Source organism: Plasmodium malariae (genome assembly GCF_900090045.1).
Source record: "Plasmodium malariae genome assembly, chromosome: 10".
NCBI classification, from domain to species: Eukaryota; Apicomplexa; class Aconoidasida; order Haemosporida; family Plasmodiidae; genus Plasmodium; species Plasmodium malariae.
The window spans coordinates 343,382-364,761 of NC_041784.1; the positions used below are offsets into that span (position 1 = coordinate 343,382).

Here is a 21,380-nt window from a genome sequence, read left to right on the forward strand (position 1 = left end):
GTTATTTTTAATTTTTTTTTTTTTTTTTTTTTTTTTTTTTTAAAACTTTAGCATTGTTAAGGTAAAAATAATATCTAAATTTTTCCCCTGAATATATTACCTTCTTTTCAAGTTAGTAAATAGCAGTCTTTTCCCCTTTCACACGTACATATATATATATATATATATATATATATATATATATATATATATATATATACATATGCAAACCCGCACACGCACACATACAGAAGTGTGTACGTATGTGTGTACTGCCCCAACGCATACACTTATGTACATGTACATTTCTATTTACGCTGTTGGGCCATTTAAAGTGGGATATTCATTAAATAGGTTACACATAATGCTTCCCACCCCTTCCGTGGTTGTAAGTATATATATAGGCATCATAATTTAGCTCTTTCCCTTGCCCGTTCGTTCAACTTAAAAATGAAAAGAAATGAAAAATAAATAGCAAAGATGGAAAGACAAATGAAACAAAGCACAGCAAAAAAATAAAATAAAATAATGGTGAACGAAAAACATATAAACAAAGAAACGCAAAAACGTAAAAATGTATGAAAACATAACCAGAACTCTATTCGCATTAAGAAACGATATTTTTTTCTAAAATTATTATTATATTATATTTTTTTCCAATTTTTTTTTTTTTTTTTTTTTTATACTATTTAGAAATCGCATATGGGAAAAAATTTTATTTTGATAAATTTTCATTTATGTAAATACTAAGGTAATAATCTGAATAAAAATGATGTTATGTTTGGTCATGGCATGTTAACAGCAGCTGAAAACGCTGCACGTTTGACTAAAAAATATATACATATTGTACATATACGTATTGCATATGTATATACATACATAATACAAGTATGTTATCACGTAGTAACGGCATAACTACGTAAAAAATTGAATATTCTGTTGGAGCGCTTAGATATATCGCTGCATTTAGTTCATTAAAAAATAAAGGAGTGTAAAAAATTTTAAATTTTCAAATAGGAAACAACCGAAAAAACAAAAAAAAAAAAAAAAAACATATATGATAGTTCTTAGAGTAATAAAAGCAATACCTGAGTAATTAAAAAAAAAATATAACTTTGGGTATGGTTAATCCCTGTACCGTTACTTAACAGATTGTATATAAATTCACTCGTAAATAGCAAAAGAGAAAAAAAAAAAAAAAAAAAAAAAAAAAAAAAGAAATTTATCAGTTGATTAAATGATTAATTAAGTCACTAATTTATTGACCATTTAATTGACTAATTGGTTGACTAATTGATTGATTAATTTCATTTTTGAACGAAGATAACTTATTTCTTCCCATTAACATAATTAAATGGTTGACATAATTCGTTTATGAAGCAGTTATTTAATTAGCTTTATTTCGGTTATAATTCTTTTTGTTATTTATATTTTTCTATTTTTCTATTTTTCTATTTTTATTTTTTTAATTTTATATTTTTGTATTTTAGTATTTTCTTATTTTCTTTTGTTTTTTTTTTTTTTTCTACCTCCTTTATATAAATAATTTATAAATATGTCAATACCAAGAAGAATAACTAAAGAAACGCAGAACTTGGCGAACGAACCGCGTAAATGAGAAAAAAAATCATATATGAATAGTTACTCGTGTATTTATATATATATATATATACGTATGCTGTAGTTTTCGTATGTATATTCTGCACTTTTATGGGTATCGTTCACTTCGCCCATGTCTTACATATATCTCGTTTTATTTCGTTTTATGTTATTTATGCATTTATTTATTTTATTCATTTTTCAATTTTTTTTTTTTTTCCCTATTTGTACATGCTCAGCTCCAGGTATTGTTGCAGTTCCTGTACCGGAAAACTACAGACACTTTGACATTTTAATAAATGGACCCGAAGGGACCCCATATGAAGGTTTGTTAAAAGCTTTTGTTTAAAGTATGTATGTATATGCGGGCATATGCATACATACTCTCACACATATTCAAGCGTACATACACACACATAGTAACACACACATAGTAACACACACAAAGTAACACACACATAGTAACCTACACACATAGTAACACACACATAGTAACCTACACACATAGTAACACACACATAGTAACCTACACACATAGTAACACACATATAGTAACACACACATAGTAACCTACACACGTGGTAACCTGCACGGTTATATATGCAAACTTCTCGGCAATTACAATTTTACTAATAGGTGGGACATACAAGTTAGAACTTTTTTTGCCTGAGCAATATCCAATGGAACCACCAAAAGTTCGCTTCTTAACAAAAATATACCATCCGAATATTGTAATAGAAAAAAAAAAAAAAAAAAAATGTAATAACTACTGTGCATGTAATGCGTGTTCTTGTATATATGTATATATATGTCTATATTTATATACGTTTATATGTCAATATTGACCAGTTCGTACATGAGAAGTGCTTAAGCTTTTCCTTTTTTTCCTGACCTATTTTTTGACCTTTTTATTTTTATTATTATTATTATTATTATGTGTGTGTATTTTCTTTTTTTTTTTTTTTTTTTTTTATAAAAAGGACAAATTAGGTCGTATATGCCTGGACATTTTAAAAGATAAGTGGAGTCCAGCACTGCAAATTCGAACAGTGCTTTTGAGTATTCAAGCTTTGTTATCATCGCCCGAACCTGACGATCCATTAGATTCAAAAGTCGCTGAACATTTTAAGCAGGATAAGAATGACGCAGAAAATGTAGCAAGGGAATGGAACAGAATATATGCGAATAATACTGCTCTATGAGGAAAAAAAGAGAATAAAAAAAAGCGAAAGAAAAAACGGAAAAAAAAACGGATAAAAAAATGGAAAAAAAAACGGATAAAAAAATGGATAAAAAAACGGATAAAAAAATGGAAAAAAAAACGGATAAAAAAATGGAAAAAAAAACGGATAAAAAAACGGATAAAAAAACGGATAAAAAAATGGAAAAAAAAACGGATAAAAAAATGGAAAAAACAAAATTGGTTATTCGTGCGAAACTTCATTTTTAATGTCTTACCCTAATATATGTACATCCTTTCGTGTTTACATTTAAACGCACAGTTGTAATATATATATATATATATATATATATATATATATACATATATACATATATACATATATACATATATACATATATACATATAATATATGTATTTTTTGTACGACTCCTTTTTACTTTTATTATTACTCTTTATTTTTTATTTTTTTTTATTTTTTACACCCCCTTTACCTGTACATATTGCAAACTTGCTAACAAAATATATTCTTAATACATTAAATTTAAGAATTAAAATTAAAATGGATAAAATGCGAGCATAGTTTGAAGCGAAATTTTTAAGCATAAAATTTAAGCACAATTTGTATGCATAATTTGTATGCATAATTTGTATGCATAATTTTTAAGCATATTTTTAGACAATTTTTCGATCAATTTTTAGGCATAATTTCCAAGCGTAACCTATTTTTTAATTGCACATATTTCATAAAACAAAATATATATTTTTACATAATCATGTAAGTAGCACACCCATGGTAAAAAAAAACATAGACGTTTACTTTGAGCATTAATGCGAAGGATATTTGTGCACTGCAATTTTGTTTGTCTAAAAGGAAAACTTTCTTCCCATACAAATGAGAGAAAAAAAGGATAAAACTCTTTTGCACTCTGTCATATGTTTCCCCATTTCGTCATTTTTCCATTTTTCCATTTTGCTATTTTGCTATTTTGCTATTTTTCCATTTTGTTGTTTTTTCATATTCCCATTTCTCCGTTTCCTTTTTGAGTGCGATCGTTAAATATCTGCGTAATGAGCAATTGCCAAAAGGAGGATAAGGCATTATGAAAACTTGTTTTTACTCAATATAACTGCAAACTTAAATTTGATAACTATATATAAGCTGTTATATGGTTTATAATTTTTCAAAAAAAAAAATAAATAGCAATACTTTTGTTTTTATTTTGTTTTTATTTTGTTTTTATTTTTTTTTTATTTTTTTTTTCGCATTTTTTTTTATTACGTAATATGATGCAAAATAAATTTCAAAAAACAAAAAAAGGAAAAAAGAATAATAAGCGTATGGAATAAAAGACAAGATATTTCTTTTTAGTTAATTTCAAGTGTGCTGAACTTCAAGTGTGCTGAATTTCAAGTTAGCTGAATTTCAAGTTTGCTTAATTTAAATCTGCTTAATTTTAACTTTGCTTAATTTCCTTTTTTTTCTTTTTTTTTTTTTATGAAGAGATAATATTCTTCCTTGAATTTAATTTTAAAAAATATTACGTATTTTTTTCTTTCTTTTACTTCGTTTAATTCTTTTTTTTTTTTTTATCGCTTTGCGTGAGAAAAAGTGTTTTATACGTTCGCAAAACAGCAAAGAGATATTATAATAAACAAAAAAGAAGCGAATGTTCGTAATATAATACAGCGTAAAATACACCATAGTACATAAATTTATGTGTGTTTAAGTCAATGCGCAGTATTTAATAAGCCATTTATCATACCTCTGAGTTATAATTCTCAGTTATTGTATATTAGTATTACGTAATAATAATACCCCCTTAATATTATTACTCTTTTTTAACATTATTACTCTCTATTTTATTTTTTATTATTTTTTTTTTCCCGTCCTTTTATATATGCATACATACGTACATACATACATGCATACATACGTACATACATACATGCATACATACATACATGCATACATACATACATACGTACATACATACATACATACGTACATACATACATACATACATACATACATACATACATACGTACATACATACATACGTACATACATACATACGTACATACATACATACGTACATACATACATACATACATACGTACATACATGTATACATATATACATACATATGTACATACATACATACATACATACATAATAAACTTACTCTGCGCGGAAATATGTAAAATATCGTTTTCTTTGCTCTTTATTTTATGTGTACTCATTCTCTCATGTACACATGCATATGCAGAAGGGATATATCCCAGTTTTGTAATAATTATTATTTTTTTCTTTTTAATATATACAAAATATTTTTTAAAATAGACGCTTTACTCGTGTGAACCTTAATGGAAAGACATATATCGAGAATGTGCACATATGCCTAAAGGTGTGGGGATATGAATGTACATATATGCCAACGGGGATGCGAATGTGAATACACACATATATGAGTGTAAATGAAAATATACACATGTATATGAATTCTGTGGGTATTAAATTAGTACACTTCCTTTTACTGTCTGCATAAGCACTCATCTACGCAGAGACTTTTTTGTAATTGTAACACGAGAAGTGTTAGTAAGATTTAACTTAACAAACAGTAACAATCTTTATTTTATTTCCCGCTGCAGTTTAGCACACAACTGAACACTGTAACATTGCTGCACTTTGCTTCAAGTTCTCTTTTTAGCTTTTTTTTCCGTCCAGCGAATCTGTTAAATTCTATTATCTATGTGGCACACTCTGCATCAAAAGGGAGCATAATATATTACACGTCCTTTTCTTTTTTTTTTTTTTTTTTTTTTAAGGAGCTATATTTGAAATAGCGTTTGTACTACTGTTCGGATAGGGGTACCAATACAGTTATATTTCAACGAAAATTTCGATTTAGCAATATGGAAGAGATGAGCATTGAGAAAATGAGCTCCCCCCTGGGGAGATCTGTATACAAGACAATGAATTCCGATATGAATTACACGTTGATGGATTCATCATTGAATCACTCATCTATTTTAGAAGGATCGATGAGAATTGAAAAAGACAGCAGAGATAAGAGAGTGCAAAAAATGAATGAGAATATTATAAGTGAATACGAATCAGGAAGACAAAGTGTCGTTTTCACTCAGCAAAAATATAAACAATTATTAGAAGGGTTCTTATTATTTATACAAACAAATAAATATATAAGTCAAAAAATTACTGAGTTAAGAGGAGAAGCTACTGATGAGTATAATAGAATGCAAAATAAAAATATTCCCAATATAATAATACATCAAAGACTTATTTGTAATATTAATAATTTTCAAACAGGAAATGAACAATTCGAATTGTTAGCGAAATGCTTAATAAAAGAACCATATTTAGCTTTACCAGCTTATCAAGCTGCTATAAAAGAATTATGGAAATCTCAAGATATCAAAATAGAAATAGATGCTCCAAAAATTGGAATATGTGGATGGTTAGGTAGACATCATGTAACACCTAGAGGATTACAAAGTTCAATGATAAATAAATTAGTAGCAGTGGAAGGAGTTGTAAATAAATGCTCAACTGTTCAACCAAAATTAGTTCAATCAGTATATATAGGAGAAGCTGTTCATGATATAAATGCAGATATTAAAAATGATGAAAAAACTGTTCATTTAAGACCACATTATGATATTACAGATTTTGATAAAACAGCTAAGGATTCTGGTAGACCTCCTGTTACGGACCCAGAAGGGAAAATCATACATAGACATGAAATAGGTTTATGTAAATATAAAAATCATCAAAAGTTTATTATACAAGAAACACCAGAAGATGCTCCAACAGGTCAAATGCCAAGATGGGTTGAAGTAATAGTAGAAGATGATTTATGTGATATTGTCAAATGTGGAGATAGGGTTAGGGTTTGGGGTGTATATAGAGCTAGTTGCGGTCAAGCTAATAGTTCTAATAGTGGTTTAGGTAGATCTTTTTTAATTGCAAATAATGTATTAGTAAAAAATAAAGAAACATATGATTCTAATTTATCGATATCAGAAGCAGATAAGAAAAATTTTCATGCATTTGCTAAAAAGGATAATACTATAGATGTGTTAGGTTATTCGTTTGCTCCATCTATATGTGGTCAAGATATAGTAAAAAAAGGAATTGTATTAATGTTAGCTGGTGGAACTGAACGTGCATTACCTTCTCATCATATTAGAGGAGATATACATATTATGTTAGTAGGTGATCCTAGTTGCGGTAAGTCTCAACTCTTACGTTATGTTATGAGTATAATGCCTGGTACTGTATCAGCAACAGGAAGAGGATCTTCAGGTGTTGGTTTAACTGCTGCTATAGTAACAGATCAAGATACAGGTGAACGAGTAGTAGAAGGAGGAGCTATGGTTATGGGTGATAGAAGAGTTGTATGTATTGATGAATTTGATAAGATGCAACCAACAGATCGAGTAGCCATACATGAAGTTATGGAACAACAAACTGTTACTGTAGCTAAAGCAGGTATTCATACTACCTTAAATGCAAGATGTACAGTACTTGCTGCTGCTAATCCGTTATATGGATGTTGGAATGATACACTTGATATGGGCCAACAATTGCAATTCGAACCTTCACTTCTATCCCGTTTTGATTTAATATTTCTAGTAAGAGATAGTGCAACTGAAAAAGATGATGAACGAATTGCTGAATCGGTACTACGAAATGTTACAGAAAAAGCAAAACCTATAATTAACGAGAGTAGGAATAACCAAAAAAATTTTGTAATTCAAGCAGATAGTTATGATATTAATCCCAAGGCACAGCATATTAGTGTTTTTAATGAAAGAGAAGTAAACAAAAATAATGATAACGATCAAGATAATGAAGAATTTGAAACACCCATTTTTGCTAATAGAGATGAAATGATTTATTATGATAAAGAAGGAGTGGAACATGAAATTTTAACTGTACCATTTTTTAAAAAATATTTACATTATGTTAAAAACATCTTCTATCATGAAAAACAAAGAACAGATGGATGGAAACCATACCCAGAAGTAAGTGATGAAGCATGCGAAGTCATTGTCGAATTGTATGCAGATCTCAGAGAAAAAGCAGCCAAATATTCGCACAATAAAATTATACAAGGAGTTACACCCAGAACGTTAGAGGCTATCATACGAATAGCATCAGCTCATGCAAAACTTAAACTAAACAGATATGTTACAAGTGTTGATGTTAACTACGCCAAAAAATTACTCATGTATACCTTGTTTGGTGAGGATATTACAGATGATAACGAAGAGGAAGAAGAGGAAGAGGAAGAGGAAGAGGAAGAGGTAGAGGAAGAGGAAGAGGAAGAGGAAGAAGACGAAGACGAAGAAGACGAAGATGAAGAAGACGAAGATGAAAAAATTAGCAAACTTTTCAAAACCAACAAAAAAAATAAGCAAAAAAGAGCATACAGAAAAAGAGCAAGCCAGAAGAATGACGTCACTAGTAAAAAAAAACGAAGAAAAGGGCAAACCTCAAAAAATGATGCAGAAGGTTATATGATAGATGATGCAGAACAAAGAGGTGGTACTCCTAAATCTACTCCTTTAGACGTTAAAGAAATTGAAAGATTGATTGTTGAAAATGTAACACTCAACGATCCCGGAGATGGCCTGAGGGACGAGGAGCTCTTGGACTTGGTATGCGCCACGTCTTTAAAGGCGAACAGAAAAAAAAAAAAAAAAAAAAAAAAAAAAGTAAAAGTAAAAGTAAAAGTAAATAGAAGTAAATAAAACTAAACAGAAGCAACATTACATATGCTGCATATACACATGTACTTGTATTTTTTTTCCATTTTCTTATATTTTTTGTAGATAATTCTAGGAAACAAGGATAAAATACCACAGCTAGCTAAGCTCGATATCAGCCAACTACGTAAAATCATAAACTCCTTAAACGAGATGGACGGAGCACCAATTTACTACGTAAAGAAAGACAAAATAGTCTACAAATGTTAAAAGGTTTTTAACTGTACTGTACTTTTTCTTCCCTTATATATTATTTACTTTTTTTTTTTTTTTTTAAACCACTGAAAAATATTTTTGCTTATTCTACTGCCCTTCCCCTTTTTTTTTTATATTGTCAAAATGTACCATTATTATCATCATTACAGTCATCATAATAATCCTTATTATAAACATCGTTGCTGTTATTATATATAATCAATATTATTTTTTTTTTTCTTTTTTTTTTTTTTTTAAATGCTAATGTGCTTAAAATACTCTTTCCTTTTTTTTAACGTTCCAATGTTGTCATACAATTTTAAATGTACACCGTTATGACTAATTAAAAAGAACACTGTTCTTGTGGTATTGCGCTTTTCAAATTTCGCTTATAATATCGTGTTTAAGATGATCATTTAAAAAGTTAAGATAAAATTCGTAAGCATATTTAAAAAAAAAACTACAATTAAATGGAATAAATAAAATAGAATAAATAAAATGGAATAAATAAAATGGAATAAATAAAATGGAATATATAAAATGGAATAAATAAAATGGAATAAATAAAATGGAATAAATAAAATGGAATAAATAAAATGGAATAAATAAAATGGAATAAATAAAATGGAATAAATAAAATGGAATATATAAAATGGAATAAATAAAATGGAATATATAAAATGGAATAAATAAAATAAAAAATAACAAAATAACGTGCAATCTCTTTCTCACATTTGTGCACGTACGCCAAATATGCACACACTACATTAACTTCTGCGCTTTAAAATATTGCTTTAAGTGCATAATAGAATAAATGGTTATTGCCACTAGTATTACAATTTCTATTATGTAGAAATAAAACATCTGATTGTGGACAGCCTGGTTATGCTCATACAAATTGGTTGCCTGTGAGGGGAAAAAAAGGAGGTACAGAAATATGTGAACATATACATGCAGACATTCATAATCACAAGTGCAAATATACACATAAAAACATACCCACAAGCGCACACACATGTAAATATATACATAAAGATATACCCACACGCACAAATGCAAAAACAAACTGAGGGGCCCCAATTCGTACCATCTGCTTTTGGTATGTCTGCTCCAACTTCATAGAACTAAATCTCTTCTTTAAGTTGAGCAAAATATTTAATGTTTCACTGAGTTCTGATTTTTTAGCTACATTCTGTAAATCTATATCTGATCCTCCAACATCAATTGATAAACTCCATTTTATAGACGTACTCTTAAACCAATTCGATGCAGGACAAGAAATACAAATGTAGTATAATCCATTCTTTTTAGTTAAGAACGACACTTTTCCTGAACATGTGCATAATTATGAACAAAAAAAAAAAAAAATAATAATAAATATACACACATAAACACATACATAAATACACACATAAACACATACATATATGCATACATTTTGTATATGTATATACGACAAAAATGACGACAGATGCATCGATATGATAAAAATAAAACAAGTGTTCTGTATTCACATGTTTGTATATGTGCATTCAAGTTTACCTTTGCTCACTTGAGAAGCTTCATGGGAATTTAAAACTCTCCCCTCCCGGTCTTTAAAGTTAATGAGGCATTTAAGCTCTACAAAAAAAGGACAAAACGTTTTGCGCATATTTTATTTTGTAATTTTATTGTTATTTCAAATTTCTGTAGGTTATTATCTCATCATTTTATCATTTGTTATCTTATCATTTTTTATTCTGCCGTTTTATTATTATTATTATTATTTTTTTTTTTTTTTTTTTTTTTTGCTAATTTTAAATTCCTGTTATGCTTATTTTTCCGCAAATATAAAAACGCACTCACAAAGACGCATGTTCATCTCTTCCTTTGCGGACTACTTGCTTAAATATTGCAGAGATTTAATTTATTTTCAGCTCTTTTGTACAACTTCTTTACATTTTCTTATTTATTTTAATATTCTTGCCTTTCAATCCGTAATTGTCATAGGTAGCTGTTATAACAACATTACTTACTACGCTTTCGACAAAGCACTTTTCTACACCCTCTTTTACAAAAAAATATGCAGCTTGAACAGGGAAACAAATAAAAAGTAGTAGGAACAATACAAAAATGCTGCCTTTTACCCCTTTCATTATGTACAGAAAATTTGCATAATATAGCACATAATCGTTATTTTATTATATTAAACTGTATTACACTTTATTTTATTATATTATACTATAGTGTATTATACTATACTATAGTGTATTATACTATACTATAGTGTATTATACTATACTATAGTGTATTATATTGTATTATATTTTATTATATTTATTTATTATATTTTTTATTTTTATTTTTTTGCTCATAAACTAAACAGATACTTCACAATGTTTACTCAATTATTCAGTGGGATAATCTATCAGCATTACGACAGACTCTTTTGTTCGGGTTACAAACTTGTGCGCACTCGCAACAAAAAAAAAATAGCAAAATAGCAAAACAACAAAATAGTAAGATAATAAAATAAAAACTTTAAAAAATTAAAGATATTGATATACAATAAAACAAAATAAAGGTAAACAAATTGAACTAATATTCAATATGCCTTAACGGATCACTTAGTGCCCCTACGTCGGCCTAGGTAACCGATATTTGCCTTACCAATTCACTTATATTTACAATAATATAAATAATTTCTTAAATGTATCAATCCAATCGCGTTCAAATTTTTTTTGTGTATAGCTCGTTGTTCTTTTACTATGAAAAGGGTAAAGGTACCTTTCCTGTGCAGCTACAAATTCGTGTGCATCGTATTACATACATACAGAAGTATACACATATATACGTATAAACATATATGTACGCAAAACATATACATATATATACTCTTATATGCACAAACTTGGGAAAGTAGCAAAAAACAAAATGTACTTTGCTTATGATGCCACATGAGTGAGTATTATTGATTACTCTATTTTGCCGTTTACTCATCAGATAAGTAATTTTTTTTTTTTTTTTTTTTTTTTTTTTTTTCTTCAAAAAAAATGCAATGAAATGAAATTAATTTGTTCTCTGCATAAATTTTACGTTAGCTAAAAAAGAATATAATTTATATTGCTGCCATTCGAAGTTAAAAAAAAAAAAAAAAAAAAAAATAATGTAACAAAACTAAATGAAAAAGAAAATATACGTATTCCAAATTTGGTAAATGTAAAAATAAAATAAGAGGCAAAGTCGCTATAATAAAAACAAAAAAACTCAAATTTGAAAGAAAATATACCCAAATGGTACACACAAAAAAAATATATATTCATATGTATATGTATATGTATATATATGTACATATATATATTACACGATTTTGTTATGCTTTAAAGTTCTATTTCAATACTTTTTAACTCGTCATTCTTAAACACTTGTCATCCATTAATGCGCATGTTTAATTACATGTAAACATATTCATAATTTTTTTTTTTTTTATTTATATTTTTTTAAGTGTTGATTCAAAATTTTGTGTCATTTAAAAGTGAAATAGGAGACCAAGCAAAACGAAAACAACAAAAAGGCGAATAAATGAAAGATCAAAAATAGGGGATGGGCAGAGAGCCCAAGCAGATCTCTTATACATACGTGCACGCGTGCATAAGTACACACATACACATTCATAAATAAAAAAATACATATAATATATAAACGTGTGCTCGTTTATACACGTTTATGTACACACTGTTTGTCCTATTTATTAGAAGCTTCACACAGCAGCAGGGATCTCTGCGCCCTCTTTCAAAATGAACCCATAACGAATTAAATATTATGCACCCTGCTTCCAATCCCGATATTTATATCATTTTGTTTCATTATTCTTCTCTACATTTTCCATTCCCTCTTTACCGTCCATCGAACAATTTAAGCGCACCGAGGGGAGAAAAAAAAAAAAAAAATAAAAATAAAAACAAGTACCCCGACCTATAAAATAGATTTGCTCCCATTTATTAACAGATCATTTTTGTTGGTGACAGGATCATAAAAAGAAACTATGTTAAAAAAAAAAAAAAAAAAAAAAAAAAAATGAATTTTAAAAATTACTGCCCATTCAACTACCCCGAAAGTCGGAACATTAACGCACTTGATGATCTTTTAAGTTCTAAAGAAAGCTTAATAAATTTCAAAAATTTTATTTTAAAAAATTTAAATGTAGATAGTATAGATTATGATTTAAAAAAGATTGAAAATAAAAAGAATTTGCTAAAAAATGAGGAGTTTAGAATAAAGAAATGGTATCTGAACTTTCAACCACTAACTAATATATCTATAGAGCAATATTGGAAATATGAGAAAGTTACAATTAAAGATATTCTGAGCTCAAATATTAATATTTCAAGTGATAATAATGTGGAGCTAAAAAAGAATAAAAAATACCTCAAGCACATTTGTAAATGTATATTAAAAGGAAACCCACATGAATCGTTATTAAAAAATTGTTTTAAATACTCCGCATACCATTCGAACAATTTAGATAAGCATTCCAGAAATAATTTTACTAATAATATTAATTCTTCCTTATTAAGTTTAAACTCTAGAGCAATTAAAAATACACAGAATTTGATAAACTGGAAATTGAAATATTCCCATAATTTTTCCAATTTTCAAAAAGCGCGTCCTGACCAACTTGAAAACAGTTCATCCACTTTTCATTCTACCGATGCAGGTAATAATAAAAAAAGGAGTATCGATCAAAGGGTAGATCATAATAAAGGAAATAACAATGGTATTGCATCAAATACTTATAAAATTGCTATAAAGGATAAAAATAGTAAAAGAAAAAAAAGGAAGGGTTAACATTTCTACGACACACTCAGGAGAAGTGCACTCGGAATTCGAACCTTCTATTTTTTTCCTTTTTTTTCATCTTCTTTTTTTTCTTTTTTTTTTTTGTACACATGATGGTTACTCCAATTCTGGACTGCTCAAATATTTGTGAATAGTTAAGCAAGTATAATATTACTCTTCTTTTGTTTCGTTCTGTTTTTATTACTTCATTTTATTTTATTTTTATTTTTTTTTTTTTTGCGATATGCAGTATATATGTAATTCACCTGTGTAGGCATACGCATATATAAGCTAATATATTAATACTTGTGTTTACACAACTGTGTATGTTTTCAAATTAAGGAAAACAGCTCCTTTACATTAAAACTATAAAAGTTTACATTCAAATTATAAAGGTTCACATTCATTATTATGACTGCTACATTTTTGATATTTGCAATTAATAAAGTGCAATGGTAAAAAAATGAGGAAAACGCTACAAAAGTAAAAATATTTAATTTTTTTTTTCTCCACTGCTTTATCGCTAAAACTTGAAAACAAAATTTGTTCATTAATAAATTAGCTCGTTCGTATTTGGCTTAGTCAAAGGAGTAAAACCGGAAAGCATTAATCTTTTTTTCTTTTCTTCAAATGCAGTTGTATGTGTACATTCGACTCACGCATAAGCGCAACACGCTATCTTTGTGTATATAACTCTATACTTTTATCTGCATGAACTTGCATGACCATACATTAAAATGTATTAAAGTGTATATATATACATGTATGTATATAATTTGCATATTTTTTTGCGAACAGGAATACACTAGTATGACTTTGCTTTAAATATGTATACCGTGTTTACCATAGTGGTTTATTTAATTCCTTATATTTAGTATATGTTACATGTAAATTTAAAATACGATAAAATATTATGCTTTTTATTTTTCCCTTTTTTCTTCCTCAAAAATTTAACTCACACAAATTTAAAAGTTTTTGTTATATAGTGCATATGTGTATATATACCTCTTTATGTAACAATTCTTATAATTCAAAAGTGAAAAAAAAAAGCAAGGAAAAAAAAAAAAAAAAAAAAAAAAAATTTTAACGCAATACTTGAAAAACGTTCATTTTGAACAAGTTCATAGAGCCAGATCAAAACGAACATTAAATAACAAAGCTCACAAAGGGAAATAAATAAAAAAAAAAAAATAATATAACAAACATAAACTCCCTACGTCAATTATGTTACTGTTCAACTTTTTGCGCCTTTTCTTTTCTTCAAAAAAGAAAAAAGAGTAAAACCGGGAAATAAAATAAGGTAGTAAATAGGAAAGATAGAGTAACCAATTGAAAAAAAAAAAAAAAAAAAAGTTATATACCTAGTTAAAAGGAAAGAGGGATAAACCATTTTAAACGAAAAAGTGGACATAAAATATCCAAGTGGCCAAGGGACAAAACGAGTAAGCTATCAAATAAAAGTGAATAAGCGAAGCTGAACCAGCCAAGCAAAGCAAATAAAAGTGTATCATGCTAAGAATCATCTATGTGGTATTAACTGAATGCTTCATTGGTTTACTTACCACGTACCTCCTTCACTTTGAGATTGTAGAATGCGAAAATAAATTATTTCCCATATACAAAGTACTTCCACATATAATAAGTAATACAAAACTGCTTAATACAAAGGAGCTTAATCGAAAAGCACAAAAGAAATATTTAAAGAAATATTTATTTTTATCAAAAAACTGTTTTTCAAAAATCAACGATTCAACATCAAGTGATCCAATTTTAAAATACCACAAAGGAAATAGTGTGTCACATAGAATAAAAAATAAATGTGCTACATTTAATACGAATTATTTTTCTTTTGTCAAATTAAGGAAATTAAAAATTTTTAACAATGATGTTCATAAGGATAAATTTTTAGGAAATGATAAAAAGGAAGAAGAGGACAAAGAGAGTGATAAGAATGGGAGTGTAAAACATGTAAAACGGGATCCTTATGGAAGTGGAAAAATTAAAAAAAGTGTAATTAGTAACAAGATTGAACCGAATGAACAAGATGAAAAATGGAAAAGATATCTGCAGGACAAACGAAGGAAAGAAATACTAAAAGATTTAGGAAATAAAATGAAGAGAAAAAATAAAATAATAGGAAAAGGATATGTAAGACAGGGTACACCAAGTACTGGTGATCATACGGGTATAGTAGGAGTACATCAAGATGTAACAAAAACTAGAAAAGCAAAGGATGAAAAAGAGTACAAAGCAGCGGACGAGGAAATGGATGCATATGGAGATAAACATGAGGAAGATGATGAAGTTGAAAATGACAACTTGGACGAGGATTATGACGACGATGACGATTACGACGACGATGAGGATGAAGATGATGATGATGATGATGAGGATGATGAGGATGATGAGGATGAAGACAACCATTTTGATTACTTCAACGACAGGAGTTATTCCGGTCAATCGGGTCAATTGGGCCACTCGAGACAGTCAAGGGAAAGCCTTTTTACGAATTATGGAAAAAACGAAAATAAGGATAACGGTATACATTACGATGGTAGGAGAGAGAACTTTTCTTCAGGCCCCTCATCCTCATCAGGTTCATCATTTAACGAAAGCATAAACAATATTTTTACTTCAAGAAAAACGAAAGATTACCCATTATTTTTCCCCTTAAATAATAAATCATTTGAAAACAGTAACAACAAATATTTCGATAAGATATGTAGTATACCCCCGAATGAATTGATTAACCGCTTTTTTGAAAATACGTCAGAAAGAGTTAAAGATGCTGTAAAAAATATAATATTTAATATTATAGGAAATATTCAAAAGTACACTATTGAAACTTCTATTTTAATTACATATGATAAATTGTATAATTTCCTTTTACAAATTATCTTAACAGGATATATGATAAAAAATGCTGATTATAGATTAAGTTTAAATGAGTCTCTTTATGACCAAAATAATATTATAAATAAAAAAGAAGAAGACATTTATAATCTCAAAAAATCCTTTTATTCCTTATTTGCTGATAGCTATAAAAAAAATAGAGAAGAAACATTAAATTCAAGTGAAGTAAATAGTAAAAACAGTTATACTCATCATGTAAGTGGTCAAGAGATGGATGTAAAGGGCATGCCTCAACGTGATAGCAGTGAAAGGGAAACTTCTCTTTACTATAATAAGGACTCCTCCGATGGGAGTACCAGCACGTATGACGAAGCGAGTGGAACACATGGCCAGGCTAAAACTACAATTAATTTAAACAATCAATATTACACAAAATGTAAGAAAATGGAGAATGATGATTTTCCTATAATCAATACAAAAAACTATATAAATTTTTTAAGAAAAAAAGTTAACTCTTTAGAAAACCAGTTGAAAATGTTAAAAGAAAATAAAAATGTTTTAAGTGATGATTTGCTTTCATATATCAAGTCTCTAACTGATATTCAACTACGCTCATTAACAGATAATATAGGAGCATTAGTATTAGATGCTACAAAAAAAATTGTAGAATTAGTAATTCAAGGTATGACATTAAATATTAATAAAAATTTATCTAACGAACTTATATATATTAGTGGTTCAGTATTAACTTACATTTGTTTCTGGCAATTAATTATTGGCTATACATTGCGAGAAATGGAAATAAGAGATGAACTCTCCGACTACCTAAAGGGAAATTAATACCTCAGAGCTTTATTAATTTTTTTTTTTTTTTTTTATATTGTAGAAGCTTTTTTAACATCTTATTCATGAAACATAACCTTTGCATGTATATGTGCATAGAAGCATATAAAACAGTATAGTTTTTTTGTGTTTTTTTTTATTTTTTTAAATATATATGCACACATTGAGACAAGTTTTGTTTTTGCATTTTTGTTGTTATTTTTACTTATGCATATATGTGTACATATACATACCTTTGCATGTGTATATGTACATTCGGATTAACCCCCAACATTATGGCAAATATAAAATGACAGTTGTAAGAACTTCCTTCCATATGTTTTTAATACATTACAAAAACTGCGTAGTCCATATAACATATCATATTATTTTACTTGATTTATTTTTTTTTTTTTTTTTTTTACATAAGGGAAAGTTCCACCATTTTTGATCATTCTTCAAGGTCATTATAATTCATCTTTGATAGATATTCTGAATTTATAATTTCCCTTTTTGGGTTATTTTGTAAGTTGATAAAACACATTATACTGTAATAAATGTGTTTTCTGAATTTATATGTTCTCTTAATTTTACCTGCACAATTAATGTATGATAGTTTTTTAATGTGTCATTTTATTTTATGTACAATAGTTAAACAATAAACCTTAGTAGAACCACACATTAGAGTTTGGTTTTCCATAGTTTTAATTTCTCATTCGTAGTGTTCACTTTTTTGCGTGCATGTTTACAAATTTACATATGTGCATGCGCGCATATATATGTATATTATTTTTATTCTTATTTTTTTTTTCGACAAAAGGGCTACTATCTCATACAATGAAACATTTTTGTATTTTATAGGGTGTCTTACACAAATTTATTTTTGTAGAATATATTGTCAACCCAAATGCGCTAATTTAAAAAAAAAAAAAATGTTGGTATGAAAAATTTCCTATTTTTTATTTATTTTTTTTTTTTCTCATTATATATTTTTCCTTAAATATTCAACACAGATTAATGCTCAAATTAAAATTTCCCTTCTTTATTTTACTATGTGTTATCCTTATTCTTATGTACACTGTAATAGCGACATAATTGCCCAGACGTTAATAAAAGGTGCATTTTTCCTTTTACTTATTATGTACACTATGAACATATAAGTATACAAATGTATATATACATATATATGTACTTATATGCTAATAATGCACATTTCATGTGAAGACACATCTAAATCAAAACGGTGTTATTAAAAGCCTTGATATTACAATTATGCAAAAACAAACTGATTGATTTATAATTTATATTACGTAAAAGAATTAAATCAGGTATATATAAATTAAAAAAAAAAAAAAAAAAAAAATTGGCGATATATATATCAGCGGATACGAAGCCGTTAAATATGTTCAGAGTAAACAAATCATTTTGTGAATTTACATTACATCATATACATTCTTACACAAAATTATATATGTATAAAAGTATATATTCCTAAATGGCATTCTTATAATATGCAAAAAGAGAATAGGTGATAAGATGTCCACATTTTTTTTAAATAAATTTATATTTCACATTTTGCTGAAATAACAAACCACATGAACAAGTCAGAATTCTAAGTAAAAAAAGCTGTATTTTGAATTATGAAATGACTAATAAAAAAAAAAAAAGAAATTAAACAATTAAACAATTAAACAATTAAACAATTAAACAATTAAACAATTGAACAATTAATCAAGTAAACAATTAATCAAGTAAACAGTTAATCAAGTAAACAGTTAATCAAGTAAACAATAATAAAACAGTAATCTTAAAAACGAGTTACATTCATTTAATAAAAATGTCTATTATTAAACTTATGTACGAACATATATGCAACTACTTACTATTGTTATATTTTTATTAATTACACTACATTTTTTTTTCTTTTTTTCTTATGTATATTAATAATTGATAATTTTCAGAAGCGATATAAATAACCGAGAAGAAAACGAATATGTTCATACTATATTATCATTTAAATAATACATTCATTTGAATGCTTAAAGTTTCTTGTAACAGTTCAATTTATTTTGTCACTTTCCCTTATTCTTTGCATATCTATTTTTTTTAATTCTCAAATTCTATGGAATATTATTCAAACTTATCTATTTGAACTATTTAAGGAGGAGAACATAAATAAAAATATAAACGAATGATAGGAAGCAAAAGAAAATTTTATTGTATTCTAGTTATTTTATAATGCTGCAACAGTCTATCATTCAAAAAAAATATTTTAACTTAATAAATAAATAAATTCATAAAAAAAAAAAGCAGAAACGAAAATGTAAATAAATAAAAAGCCTCAAAAAGTAGACGTTAAATTACAGTGTTTATTTGTGTATATATATATATATATGAATGTATTATGGACTATTAAAAATAAAACATTAAAATAGAAAGCAGTACCCAATTTACTGCTTTCGCTTTTATTAAGTGATTACTATTGTATTCATTTTATTGACAACTGCTTTATGCGCATAAAACTTTCATTCCGCTCATTCAGTGCAAAAATAACATGCCTTCTTCTACCATTTCCCCTTATCTTTTTTTTTTTTTTTTTTTTGTTATTGTTGTTTACAATTAGCATTAATACTATCGTATTTGCTTGAATTGCTGCATGTGTATAGTACAAATTTCCTAATTATTTCACACCTATGTGTTTTCTTTTATTTTTTATTTCCAGTACAGTAGTGTTTATTTATCGAGACAATATCCTTTAACCTATCGATTTGTCCCGTCAAATATATATTCAGTTGCTCACACGTTGCTATACATACTTCTAATTTTCTGAATAAATGCACAAATTTTTTATGTTCAAAAAGATAATAATAATGCGGTACTGTACTGTTATTGGACATAACAAATGTTCTTCTGATAATATGTTTAAGATTCTTTAATGCTTTACAATCAATTATGAATGTAATAATTATATGTAAAAGGTCATATTGAATAATGTCCAATGTATCAGCATGACTTATAGACTCATTCATATTGTTTAGTTTATTATTTACAAAAAAAAACTTATACTGAAGATCATAAAGAGATATAACTAAATTATTAATTACATTACGAAAGAGTTTATTCCTATTAGAAATCCTTTCATCATTCAAAGTATAATCCATTTCTTCTTTTATAACTATATGACAAAAGCAAATTATTGCTTTATTAATGCTTTGTAAAAAATACATATAATATACATATATATATATATATATGCATATATTTTAGTACAATATATTAGAAGTAGGTTTATACACAAAATATGTGAAAATGCATCTACCAAACTGTAAGGAAAATTTTTTTTTTAAAATAATAATTAATGTAGTGTTGCTCTTCTTTTACGGTTCAAGTATATTGTGTAATGTATATTTTTATACATTTTTTGAGTAAATAAAAAAATTGTATATAAATTGTATACGAATTGTATACGAATTGTATATGAATTGTGTAAATATAATACTAAAAAGAGATGTAGATTCAAAATTATGCAATTTTAATATATAAGTACATGTGTTCCGTTTTAATACAAATACCATATATTACATCGTTTAATTACATAATGCACAAATTTATTAATATTTTTGTAGATAGTATTTTACATCTTTAAAAGATAAAGTGTATATATAGTAGAATAACAAAATTTAAAGTAATGTTAAGATAGGCTGAATGATGAATTACACATACTGTGTAAAGGGTATGGATTGTATCTAAATTGACCCTAAAATAAAAAATGCTTACACAAAAAGAATAAACACATTTAAGTGTATAAACATAAGCACTACAAGTAACCAATTTTTTTTTTTTTTTTTTTAAGGTGATCCTATTTTCTTAACTTTTGTTAATCTTTAAACAAACGCCAAATTTAAAAATAATATAAAATTTTAAAGGAAACAGGTTACTTCAAAAAAATTTTCCACGCAAAAAAATGAAGCTTAAAAAATTTACATACTCTACACATCCTTATCATGTTGTATGATAAATATAATGTATACTTTTTCTTAAAAGTGTTTTGTGGAAATACTATTTTTCGCTTAAAAATAAGAGAAGAAAAAGGCAAAAATGAGAAAAAAAGAGAACAAATGGGAAAGAAACGTGTAGAAAC

General features: G+C 27.2%; 6 protein-coding genes across 6 annotated transcripts; 4 read left to right on the top strand and 2 right to left on the bottom strand.

The window, feature by feature from the left end:
- Positions 1-1,534: 1,534 nt before the first annotated feature.
- PmUG01_10017400 (ubiquitin-conjugating enzyme E2 N, putative) lies at positions 1,535-2,780 on the top strand (the record flags this gene model as incomplete). Its single annotated transcript, XM_029005352.1, has 4 exons — positions 1,535-1,589; positions 1,818-1,904; positions 2,215-2,309; positions 2,559-2,780. 4 exons carry the CDS (start codon positions 1,535-1,537, stop codon positions 2,778-2,780), a joined length of 459 nt encoding a protein of 152 aa, XP_028861950.1.
- Positions 2,781-5,698: 2,918 nt separating this feature from the next.
- MCM3 (DNA replication licensing factor MCM3, putative) lies at positions 5,699-8,761 on the top strand (the record flags this gene model as incomplete). Its single annotated transcript, XM_029005353.1, has 2 exons — positions 5,699-8,443; positions 8,618-8,761. The coding sequence occupies 2 exons, from the start codon at positions 5,699-5,701 to the stop codon at positions 8,759-8,761; spliced, it is 2,889 nt and encodes a 962-aa protein (XP_028861951.1).
- Positions 8,762-9,508: 747 nt separating this feature from the next.
- Positions 9,509-10,881, bottom strand: PmUG01_10017600 (transmembrane emp24 domain-containing protein, putative; the record flags this gene model as incomplete). The annotated part of the gene is made up of 4 exons (XM_029005354.1): positions 9,509-9,652; positions 9,834-10,075; positions 10,289-10,366; positions 10,713-10,881. 4 exons carry the CDS (start codon positions 10,879-10,881, stop codon positions 9,509-9,511), a joined length of 633 nt encoding a protein of 210 aa, XP_028861952.1.
- A 1,921-nt stretch (positions 10,882-12,802) lies between these two features.
- On the top strand, positions 12,803-13,573 carry PmUG01_10017700 (conserved Plasmodium protein, unknown function; the record flags this gene model as incomplete). Its single annotated transcript, XM_029005357.1, has 1 exon — positions 12,803-13,573. One exon carries the CDS (start codon positions 12,803-12,805, stop codon positions 13,571-13,573), a length of 771 nt encoding a protein of 256 aa, XP_028861953.1.
- Positions 13,574-15,073: 1,500 nt separating this feature from the next.
- On the top strand, positions 15,074-17,257 carry PmUG01_10017800 (conserved Plasmodium protein, unknown function; the record flags this gene model as incomplete). The annotated part of the gene is made up of 1 exon (XM_029005358.1): positions 15,074-17,257. The coding sequence occupies one exon, from the start codon at positions 15,074-15,076 to the stop codon at positions 17,255-17,257; it is 2,184 nt and encodes a 727-aa protein (XP_028861954.1).
- A 2,687-nt stretch (positions 17,258-19,944) lies between these two features.
- On the bottom strand, positions 19,945-20,400 carry PmUG01_10017900 (conserved Plasmodium protein, unknown function; the record flags this gene model as incomplete). Its single annotated transcript, XM_029005359.1, has 1 exon — positions 19,945-20,400. The coding sequence occupies one exon, from the start codon at positions 20,398-20,400 to the stop codon at positions 19,945-19,947; it is 456 nt and encodes a 151-aa protein (XP_028861955.1).
- Positions 20,401-21,380: the final 980 nt, after the last annotated feature.